This window comes from Vombatus ursinus, unplaced genomic scaffold (genome assembly GCF_900497805.2).
Source record: "Vombatus ursinus unplaced genomic scaffold, bare-nosed wombat genome assembly UNPS02014778.1, whole genome shotgun sequence".
Classification (NCBI taxonomy): domain Eukaryota; kingdom Metazoa; phylum Chordata; class Mammalia; order Diprotodontia; family Vombatidae; genus Vombatus; species Vombatus ursinus.
The window spans coordinates 13,154,075-13,165,859 of record NW_020954556.1 but is presented as its reverse complement, the minus strand read 5'-3'; the positions used below and the strand labels follow the sequence as shown (position 1 = coordinate 13,165,859).

General features: G+C 36.7%; 1 protein-coding gene across 1 annotated transcript in view; it reads left to right on the top strand.

Annotated features, from left to right (window-relative positions):
* Positions 1-8,559: 8,559 nt before the first annotated feature.
* UNC5D (unc-5 netrin receptor D) overlaps positions 8,560-11,785 on the top strand; it is a 349,386-nt gene continuing 346,160 nt past the window's right edge. The window contains exon 1 of the mRNA XM_027865284.1: positions 8,560-8,824. Within this exon, the coding sequence (XP_027721085.1) occupies positions 8,560-8,824 (265 nt within the window). The remainder of the gene's footprint in view (positions 8,825-11,785) is intronic.

Genomic DNA, 11,785 nt, shown 5'->3' with positions numbered 1-11,785 from the left:
CCAGGTGGAGGAGCAATATTGGCATTAGAATATGGAAGTAATTGCAACTAATGGTGTGTATAAGTGAAGGGAGAAGGAAGAGACAAAAATAATTCTGAGGTTGTACAGCAACATGGGAAAAAACTGTCCTTTTGACAATAACTGTTTATGTCAATTAGCCACCCAGTGTGAGCATGCACACTGTATATATGTCACATCTTTCATAACCAATATTCAAGTATCATTTGAAGTCACAGAACCCTTATATTAAAAAAAAAATCCAAAACCTTGGTAATGTTTTAACTGGTAATAGAAATGATTCATGTTTCAGGGTTTTTGTTTTGAGGGGCTAGATATTAATAAGTAATTATTTAAATGTCAAGGTAATAATTTAATTTAACTTACTATAAATTTGATGAAAAATACACAATCAAACTATCCCATGGGTCAGCAGGGTAGCGCAGTGGGTATAAAACCAGGCCTGGAGCCAGGAAGATTCATTTTCCTGAGTTCAAATCCAGCCTCTGATACTTACTAACCATGTGATCCTGGGTAAGTCACTTCACACTCTTTGATTCAGTTTCTTCATCTGTAAAAACAGCTGGAAAAGGAAATGGCAAACTACTCTAGTATCTGTGCCATGAAAGTCTTAAATGGGATCACAAAAAGTTAGACATAACTGAAAAACAACTGAACCAAAAAAACTATGCTGTGTACCTATACAGGCAAACCATTGAAGTGCATAGGGTAAGGCCTTGAGTTAACCTGTATTGTTGGATTTAGAACTTGAAGGGTCACAGAGTTAACTTTGCTCCAAACCCTTTTTCTACACATGAGGACATTAAGAATCAAGAGGAGTTGGGTCTTGAGTAAGGTCATGTAGGTATCAAGCAATATAGCCGGGATTTGAACCTAGGCTGTTTGATTTCTAATCTAGTTCTCTTCCCACTAAACCCTACTCCATATGTTCACTGTGGACATTCACTGTGCAAGTAGACAACAAAGTAGGGCCAGAATTGAGCAGATCAGGTTCAATAGTGTATGGAAAATGTTCAGCATTTTTTCAAGAATTCCAAACCTCTCTGTTGTAGAAGGTTATGTCTTTAACATCATTATCTCCCTGTTCATGCCATGTGGCTTCAAATTATGGAATTATATGATTCTAGAAGAATCTCTCATGGATGGCCTATGAGAAAATATGACCAATAATCATATAAGATGAGAAGTTATGAAGAACTTGATTTGTATCCTTGAAAACAATACTGGTGCTAATGATGTCATGGATCCAGGAAATACATATGTTCAAATCAACAGACATTTATGATCCCCAGGGCCCGCGAACTGCCAATATCGCAGCTTAAAATTCTAGACTACAATGGCCCAGATTCTATTTCAGTAATTGTCTATTATTTCTTCCTCTCTACCATGCATATCCAAGTTGTTACTAAGTCATATCAACTCTGCCTGTGAAAAGTCTCTTGCAATTAATTTAAATTTTCGTTTAACAAATATTTACTAAAGGCTGACTATATGCAAAGTATAGGTATGGGGTTACACAATGGGGGGAGGGAGATTATAGGGTCATCTGGGGGGCGGGAATAAACATCTCTGCCCTTAAGAAGCTTACATCTAGTTGGAAGATTTAGTGTTTATGGATAATTTGAGGAGACAGAATTTGAACATAGTTCATATCTGAATTGAGCTTTGAGGGAAATTAGATATTCTAAGGCAAAAATGTCAAACACTTGGCCTGCTATCCACCTTGCAGAGATTAAAATGTAATTGGGAAATAATTAACAAAATAAATTAAAATACAATAGAACATAAATAATGTTAATCTGTAGTTTTTAAGTCAATATGCAGCCCCAGAGATCCTATTTGTGATAGATACCACTGATGTAAGGGAAAGGGATGAGGAGAGAGTGCATTTCAGGCTATGACATGGAAACTTGATTTAGAATATACAGTTTCAGGAATATCTTGGTCAGGATGGCTGGCAAGTAGAATGTGTGAAGAGGAATAATATGAAATATGTCTGGAAAGTTAGGAGGAGGACTTGCCATGAAGGGTTTTTATTTGTCAAGTTAAGAATTTTATATTTTACCCTGAAGTGATAGGGAGTCCTTATGATTTTTGAGTAGGGGGATAACATGTTCATATATGAGATAAGAATTATTACATTGGAAGCTGGATGGATGATGGATTGGAGAGAGGAGAAACTGGAAGCTGGAGTAGCCCAGAAAAGAAGTGAAAAACGTCTGAAAGGGTAACAGTTGTGTGAGTGGAGAGAAGGTCCTTCTTATATTAGTTTAAGTTTACTTATCTATGTAATGTTACACATACACACACATCAGGAAAATATAAGGTACTTGATGGAAGTATATTGTAGTGGAGAGAATATTAATGTGGAAAGGACCTAGGGTGCCACTTAGCATCTATAAGAAGTCAATTTCTCTTTCTAGGCCTATGTTTTCTCTTTTGGAAAATTAAGGAGATAAACAACTAGATAACGTCTAAAGTCCCTGCTAGCTGAACTCTATGAAGCTGTAGCCATTTTTAATTTTGTATTTGTATCTCCAGCACCTAGCACAGTATCTTACACAGTGTAAATACTTAAATGTTTATTGAATTGAATTATGGAATGTCTAGGAACTGAAACACCATTTACAATTGTGTGTGTGTGTGTGTGTGTGTGTGTGTGTGTATGTATGTATGTATAAATGTGTTAAAGGTTTCAACCAACCAACTTCCAAATGAACTTTTGGAACATACTTCATTTTTTGGTTTGGGACTGCCTTCATGTTCTCATTCCCAGGCATTTTATTTGTATACGTTCTCTCTCCCCATTCAGATTGTAAATTCATTGTTGCAGAAGTTCAATCTTGTATTTCTCTGATATTACCCTGCCCAAGAAATTCCAGTACATAGCAGCTATACAAGAAATGATTTTTTTTTATTTATTCCTAATGCTTATGTGATATTACATTGAGTTTCTTAGCATGACCAGGATATACTACTACTCTGTATTTTCCAATCAACTCCATATTTTAATTGGAATAGAGATCATTTCACTATTACTCTCATACTTGTTCATGGTGTGACGTTATCCTAAGTTCTCATAGTCAATTCCAGTGGAAAGCAAATTTTAACAGATCCTATCAAAATGGAAAAAAAAATTTCTAGTGTAGACTGAGATCAACTCTATATCTATTGTGCATAAACCAGCCTTGTTAAATACAAGGTGGCTCATCTCCAGAGCACTGAGCATCAGGAAATGTATTTATTTGGCTATGGCAACTCATGACATTTTGAACATTGTGCATTTATTTCTAGTGTACACAAAAAGTGATGTTTAATTAATTATAAATTGTTATATAAATTATATTACTATATTAACTGTTATATGTATTAATCATAAAATATTAATACTAGCTCATATTTGTTTCCCTTTTTTCTCTACTAAATTATCTCTTATTCCCCAGTGCATCAGGGAAACAAACAGGCAACATTGGGTCTCAGAGGCAATTCTGGTAGGTTAAACCAAGCTAGAAAGGCTCTGAGTATAGGCAAAAAGCTGGGCTCCATCCCTTGTATCTGAGAACCGATCTAGGAATATATGGGAAGATATATCATCAGGAGATGTGCCACAATCAGATCAATTTTTTATCTACATAACTACCACCACCAGTAGGCACCATTCTTTCCACCATCATCATCAACCACCATGTCAGTACCACCACAACCGATAGTATATCCCTTGCCTAGGAATATCCTATACCAATGAATCACTAGTCCAATCCCTATACCTCATTCCTATAATATTTATATAGTGCTTTACTTGTAGTATTTCATGTGATCTTCATAGGAAGACTTATTATTGATAATCTTCATCCTTGCAGTGAGCACTTACAGAAGGGAAATCATGTGTCTTTGTAATATATATGGGTAAGAATAAGGTTAGATGATTAGTGCATCTAAAAAGTATTTCTATTGGGATGGCATCAGGCAGCTTTATCTGAGGAAGGCTTTGGTAATGCTTTGTTAAATGGATAGTTGGCACCTCTACTTGTCAAATGCTATAATGTATTCATGTTCCTACTCTGACATTTTCTTCATGCCAGACTGTGCCAGATTTCATATTTACCTACTCACTATTGTTTTACCCCCTTGGTTTCATGTAGATTTTCAGGTCGGTCATGCATGAGATAATGTTAATGTTGAAGCAAAACAATATCATTTGCAAGAGACTCTGCTGGAGGCTTAGCACTGTCACTGCTCATTAATACCACCACTGTATGGTTTATGGATATCTTCTTTATCAGGTGACCCTTTTATGCAACAGCATGCTTGCTGCTCTAGAAGAGACTCAAGCCGATGATGGGAGTACGAGGTTTTGATGCCCATATAAAATCTTTTAATACCTTTGTCATTTTCTCTAATGCATGGATTTAATAAAGCCTGAAGGAACTTGCTATTTATAAAAGATGGAAATTGTCATGAGCAGTCAGTAATAAGTGATTTAATGTATGATATATTTTATGAACTTCATTGTAAATATAATTTTTTTAAGTCAGAAAGAAAACCCTGTGATTCTATCCTGCATCTCTTTTACTCCATGAGAGTTAAAAAAAATTAACTGACTTCATTGTATTTGCATAGTATATACTCTGTCCTGTCTTTAGTATTTAAAACATTCAAGACTTATTGATTCTTTGGTGGTACCAATTAATTAGAATAGCATTAGCTTTTCCATTATAAACTTTGATTCCAAGGCTTCCATTATCTCCAGTTGTTTGGCATAAAGTCTTTTTATTTTATAAGTTAGTATAGTTAAAGGGGAAATCAGGTTTGGTGGATTTAAGATATTGTTACATGTTTAATTTATTTCAGTGGGGAACAGTGTTTGCATGTGCTGGCTTGTCAGCAGGCTCTTTCATAATTCGGAATCCTTTCCGAATACTCTCCTCCACAAAATATAATTATAGGAAGTCATACTTTGTGGAAGTATCAGTCCTTTTTTGGTATTTAAAATGATCCCAAAAGAAACTTGAAGCAGGAAATCATCCTTTTTAGCTGTGTGTGATGTTGACTCTTCATAATAGTTTGCCTACTGATATGGGTCATTGACTTTAGCAGAAGTAATAAGAAGCCATATTTGCACAGACTGATATTGGTGGGTATAAAGAAAGGAGGGTTGAGGTCAACTCTAGTCCTAGTGTTTTTTTGCCCATTGTCTAGCCAGTTCTCAGGGGAGCTATGTATAGCAGTTAGAATTACTTCCAACAATTGCAGGCCCTAGGCCTTTGTGCCATACATTCCAGAAAGGCTTTTGGTAACTTCCTTTGGGAGGACATGAAGATGCTTTTTGTGTTCCCTAATTCCTACCCAGGGGAAAGTGATCTCTTTCGTCCTCTCTCTTCCCCTCCTTTCCCTTCCCTTCTCATCTTCTGCCAGGCCTCTCCTCTCCCCTCTATCCCCTCTCATTTCCAGGTCTCTCTGCTCTCCTCTTCTCCCTTCCTTTCCCCTGTTGTTTTCCACTCCCTCTCCCCTTTCTTTCCTTTCCTCTCTCCTCCTCTTCTCTTCTCTCCCCTCCTCTCTTCTTTTCCTCTCCCTTATCCTTTTTTTCCCTTCCCTGCCCCTCTCACCTTCTCTGTCTCCCTCTTCCCATACCTCTCTGTCTCTCTCTGTCTCTCTCTGTCTGTCTGTCTCTCTCTCTCTCTCTCACACACACACACACACACACACACAAACTTTATTAAGTTTTAAGCCCTTTGAGGGGAAAGGTTATCATTTTCATCTTAGTGTCCCTAGCACTAGCCCAGAGACTTGCACATAGAAGTCACTTAACAAGATCATGGAGTTTTCAAACTTGAAAAAGAGCTTTATACTATTTCAGAGTGGGAAAGGTCATCAGAAGTCATCCTACTCACATGAACTAGAGTCCCCTCTATAACATACTCAACAAATAATTATATCATCTTCTCAATTGAGGAGAAACCCACTGCCATCCATTTTACTTTTGTATAGTTCCTTCTTTATATCAGACCTCAGTTTGCCTCTCTGACATGTCCACCATTGTTTCTAACTCTGTCTCATGGGCCCAACTAAAGAAATATTATACTTATTCCCAATGGCAACTCTTTATATACTTGAAAGCAACTATCATGAATCTTCTCTTGGGTTCGATGTCCCCATTTTTTTTAACCTTTTTTTGTAATACATGAACTGAAAGCCCTCTGCCATGTAAGTTTGATTCTTCTGGATACTCTACAACTTATACCTCTATCCTTCCTAAAAAGTAGTGTCCAGACATAATAATCCAGAGAAGAAAACTAGAAATCCTGTAGCCCTGTGTCCTTTTGAGAAAAGAGAATGATTTTGCTTGTCTTTGCTCATCAGTTTCCTAAATGTGATAAGAGAATCACATCTGGTTCTTCCTACCCTTTACAGAATAGTTATAATTGTAGCTTGCAGACCATAAGCATAGGTCTGTTTGAGTTTGGTTTGTATAGTTAGTCCCTGGCCTATTTAGTACAATTTAGGTTGTGTTTCTGTGTGGGTGCAGTGGGAAATAAAATATATTTGGATGGCTCTGAGGAGGGGTGTGAAGGGACTGAGCTGCCAGATATAACTCTATCCATAGCACGAAGCATACAGCCTCAAAAGGTCTTCACAGGGTGGAAATAAATACGATCGAGACTCTCAAGGACCTTCCCTCATTCAGCCAGTGGACCACAGAAGTATGCCCAGGCCATTTTTAGAACTCAAGGACAACCTGGGCATCTAACTGAATGTTAGGTCAGAAAAGGTCCTGGAGACCATGTCCCTCATATGTTATCCTAAGGAACCTGTAACAAATAGACACATGCATACATGTATACTGGGCAGCTAGGTGGTGCATGGATAGATCACTAGACCTGGAGTCAGGAGGACCTGAATTCAAATCCAGCCTTAGACACAGATTAGCTGTGGGCAAGTCATTTCACCCTGTTTGCCTCAATTTCCTCATCTGTAAAGTTAGCTGGAGAAGGAAATGGCAAACCACTCCAATATCTTTGCCAAGAAAAACACAAGTGGAGTCTGGAAGAGTAGGACACAACTAATCAACTAATCAACAAAAATAAATACATGTATACATACATACATACATACATATATACATACACATACATAGATAAATAAAGTATTTTAATTGAGAAAGACATTCTAGAAGGTGTTCTGATGTATAATATTTTAGGGAAAAAAGCCGGATTATCATAGTACTATTATTGATTCTGGATGTTTACTTAGCATTGATGTCTTTTCTAACTCTGATTATATTATTCTGCCTTTGGGGAGTTTTTAAGTTCTTAAGTCATTATCTTTAACCTATAAATATGTGACGTGAGTATGTCTTAGTCTTAGTTTCCAGGTTGCAAAATGTGCTCAATAGCTCTGGGGCTACCTTCCTCACCAGATTGCCTTGAGGAAAGCACTTCTAAAATTGTAAAGGTCTACCTAAAAATCAACAATTATCATTATTTTTGTTATAATGAACCAATGATATTTCATCAGTCCTCAGCTTCTCTGACAGGTTTTGACACTGTCAACTACCATCCCCTTCATGGATTCAGTGAGCTTTAGTGATACTCCTTTCTCTTACTTCTCTTCCTACTTCTTTGACTGTTCCTTCTTAATTTATTTTGCTGGGATTCTATTTAGATCATGCCCTCTAGTCACAAGCATCACCCATGGCCCTGTCTTGGACTTGCTTCTATTTTCTCTCCACACCTTTTCTCATATGTATCAGTAGCTCCCATAGGTTAAAGCATAATCTCTATGCACATTTCCCCCAAATCTATATAAATATCTCTATGTCTCTCCTGCTACACCCTCTCTCTTCCAGTCTTCTTATATTTTATTCTCCCTCTCATGTGCCTAGCCATCTAGTGACACTACTCTCCTTGCTATTTCTGGAACAAAACATTCCATCTCCCTACTCTTTCCCTCATGTCTAGAATGCCCTGTCCCTACATCTCCCTATTCTGCTTTCCCTGGTTTTCTCTAAGTCCCTGCTAAAATCCTAGCTTCTTCAGGGAGCCTTTCCCAATTGCCCTTAATTCTAGCCTATTCTCTTTGTTGATTATTTTCAATTTACCCTTTATATAGCTTGCATGTGCATAGTTATTTTCATGCTGTTTCCCTTCCCATTATATGGTGACCTCCTTGAGAGAAGGGACTGTCTTTTACCTTTCTTTGTACCTTCAGTGCTTATCATAGTGTATAGAACATAGTAAGCCTTTAATAAATCTTTATCAAGTGATAATGAGGTCAAGATGAAAAAGGAGTGAGAAAAGGATATTAGATTTGCCAATTAATATGGCATTGACAAGTTTGGAGTGACAGTTATGTTGAATGATGAGGGTAGAATGTCTATTGAATTAAATGGGTATACCTTGTAGCTAATTCACCCTTTCATGTAATTCTAGAGGGACCTGCTGTAATGAACTATATTGAACTGTTGCACATTGAACATTTTCAAACAGAAAACCATTCTCCTTTACAACCAAGTGAAAATTTGGTTTACCCTCTAGTATTCGCATGACTAATGCTGTTTCTGTTCTGATTTGCTTTTCATTTTCTACAGGAAGTGACAATAGTGATACCCTGCCTGAGTCCATCCCATCGGCACCTGGGACACTGCCTCATTTCATGCAGGAGCCTGATGATGCCTATATCATAAAGAGCAATCCAATTGCCCTGAAATGCAAAGCCATGCCTGCAATGCAGATTTTCTTCAAATGCAATGGGGAGTGGGTCCATCAAAATGAGCACGTATCTGAAGAAAGCATGGATGAGAGTACAGGTATGACTATGGACCAATGAAATGTACTAGCATAGATCCTGAACACAAGAAGTTGAATATATTTAGAGAAGAGCACTACCTCCATTAAGGTCCTCCAATGCCTCATCATTGTTTAAGTTGGATCTTGGCTATTAAAAGCTACTGTGTAGGCACAGTGCACTCTCTGTACACAGTATACAGTAAGACCATACTGGAAAGACTTTCTTTCTGGTTCTGTGCTTCTCACAGTCGGGCCAGCTTAGCCCAGTGAGAAGAGGCTAATCATTGGGAAGGTGGCTGTCAGATACGGATATTTTTTTTTTTATTTTACCATAGCAACTCATGCAGACTGAGTACTGAAGTGGGGGATGTACTCAATCTGTACTGGTAAATGGACTATCCATAGAAATGAAGTCACAAATCTGAATAAATTCAATTCAACAAATATGTGTGAAGCATCTACTACAGAATACTCTGTTATGCACAGGAGGAGGTACATAATTTAGGTGAGTGGTAGCCCCTGTCCTCATGGAGCTTTTAGTTACTTAGCGGCATAAGAAACAAATACAGAGTATTATTTAAAAAAAGTCTTTATGCAGTTTTATACTAAAGCTTACAATTGCTCTAAGAATTTTGTGACTTCCTGTATAGAAAACAGTAATACAGAATAATAAGGATTGCATTTTTAAGTGATACAAAAAAAAATGCTTCATGAGGTCGAAGTTGGAAGAGCCATTATTATTTGGGAGGAACATCTGGAAAGACTTCATGGAAGAAATAGGAGGACGTTATACAGATAGGGAGTAGGATGAGTAAAAGTATGGTGATTGGTAGAACATGAGAATCATACTTTAATTGGATAGGTTCAATGTGATATCTCAGGATTTTGTTTTATTTGCATTTATCTTATTATTAGTGATTCAAAGCAGTTTTCATATGATTTCACATGCCTGTGAATATGTATGTGCATATCTTATGCCTTCATATGCATAACCAACAAGACATTGTAATCTGTTGGATAAAAATGGCATCTAAGATAACAACAGGGGTTAGAAATGGGAAAATAGTAGAGCAATTAACAGACATAATGGAGTCAAAAAGGGAATAGGTTTAGAAAATAAAGTAAGAATAGTTTTATATTATACTGAGTTTGAAGTGTCAGGACATATAGAGTAATAGAAATTAGGTCTAATTGTTCATGATGTATAAGAATAGAAAAACAGTAGAGGAACCATCTTTCCATCTCCTTGTGTGTAAACTAGTCCATCACTTATACAATTCCAGATACATGAGAGTCAGTCCACGCTTCCTCCAGTAATCTGTTGCAATAAAGAATGAAGAGATTTTTTCTTATATATAACTTAAATTTCTAGTATTGTTTAAGTTATTTCATAATCTTAATGGGCATGGAGAATAGCTGACTCTCTTTTCCCCTACCTTCTATAGGTTAATTCTAAATGATACACTGCTGAAACTCCTCTTTAAGGTGCCTTCTTCAGGCTGAACAATCCCACTTTCTTCCTCCTCTCTTCATAAACCTCATCCTCTAACATTTTAATTCTTCTATTGTCCCTCATAGGAAGTTTTTCCAAGGTTCCTACATCCTTTGCTAGTTACAGAGCCCAGCATGGACTAGTTCTTCAGTTGGAGTCATGAAACAGTACTGAAGATTACCATCCTCAGTAGAGAGGAAATGAATGGGAAGGCTGTTAGCAATCATTTCCTATTTGAAATTTTTCCATTTTTGCAACAGAGGATCCCAATTCCTTTATTAATCAGAGATATATAATTGTTGACACTTTTTCAAAGCATTACAAACATGCCTCGTAGATTTTGTGGGTGTCCACATGCCTCTAAAATGGTTTCAAACTGTAGTAGGCTGTATCAGAAACAATACATATCATTATACTTTAAGCACTTCTAAACTCATCTCTGAGCTTTCTTGGAATTCTAATCTAGTCACTCTGGGTGGACTTTGATAGGCAAGCTAAAAGGCATGTAGAGTTTGGTTTTTTATCCCTGGACACTGGGCAAAGAGAAGGAAACAGTGCATTATATAGTATAAAGAGAGCTGGACTAGAAGTTAAGACCTTAGTATAATTCTGACTCTGCAAATGTATACCATCAAAACCCTAAAAATATCATTTAACTTTCTGCCTGTTGTTACCTTATCTATACAGTTAAATGATTTAACTAAACCAGGAGTGTCAGATAGAAATATGGGGACAAGTGGTGGCACTGACTAAAACATACATAAGTGTCCCAAAATGTTGCGTATTGACTTAGTTTTAAAATGCAATGTTATCTATATTTTATTTATTGTATTTTTTGGTTTTGATTTGTTAAATATTTCCCAATTATGTTTTAATCTGGCTTGGGCCATACTGGGAAATGTTGTGGGCTACATACAGCCCATGTCCATGTGTTTGATAACACTGAACTAGACCATTTCTAAAATCCCCTCCATTTTTAACAATTTTGTGATTATGGGATAAACCAGGGCTCTTCTTGGTTCACCTAATGAGAGCTGGTAAGAATGTATCTGCCAAGAGTCTTAAATATCTAGTCAATAGGTCTTTAAAGAGAATGAGAAAGGGAGAAATGTATGGATTTCTCCAAAGTAAATGCCATACTAATAGCTACAAAATAAAAGAGAGATAGTAGAGGAGACTATCAAATTTAATAGTAGACAAAACATAAGAAAGGATCCAGTAGTAAAATCCCTGACTTAAAATGTCTACACAAAAATGACCAAGGATTAGGCAATGAGTAAGGCAAACAATAGGTCTTAATAAAAGATGGAAAATTTTACTTCAAAAATAACATTGAGACTATATGAGATAAAACCTGTGGCTAAAATGTGTCTCTGAATGAGTATATTTTATTGAAAAGAAACAGGATAGGCCAAAGGAAATGACATTGTATACATAGATAGATAGATAGATAGATAGATAGATAGATAGATAGATAGATAGATAGATA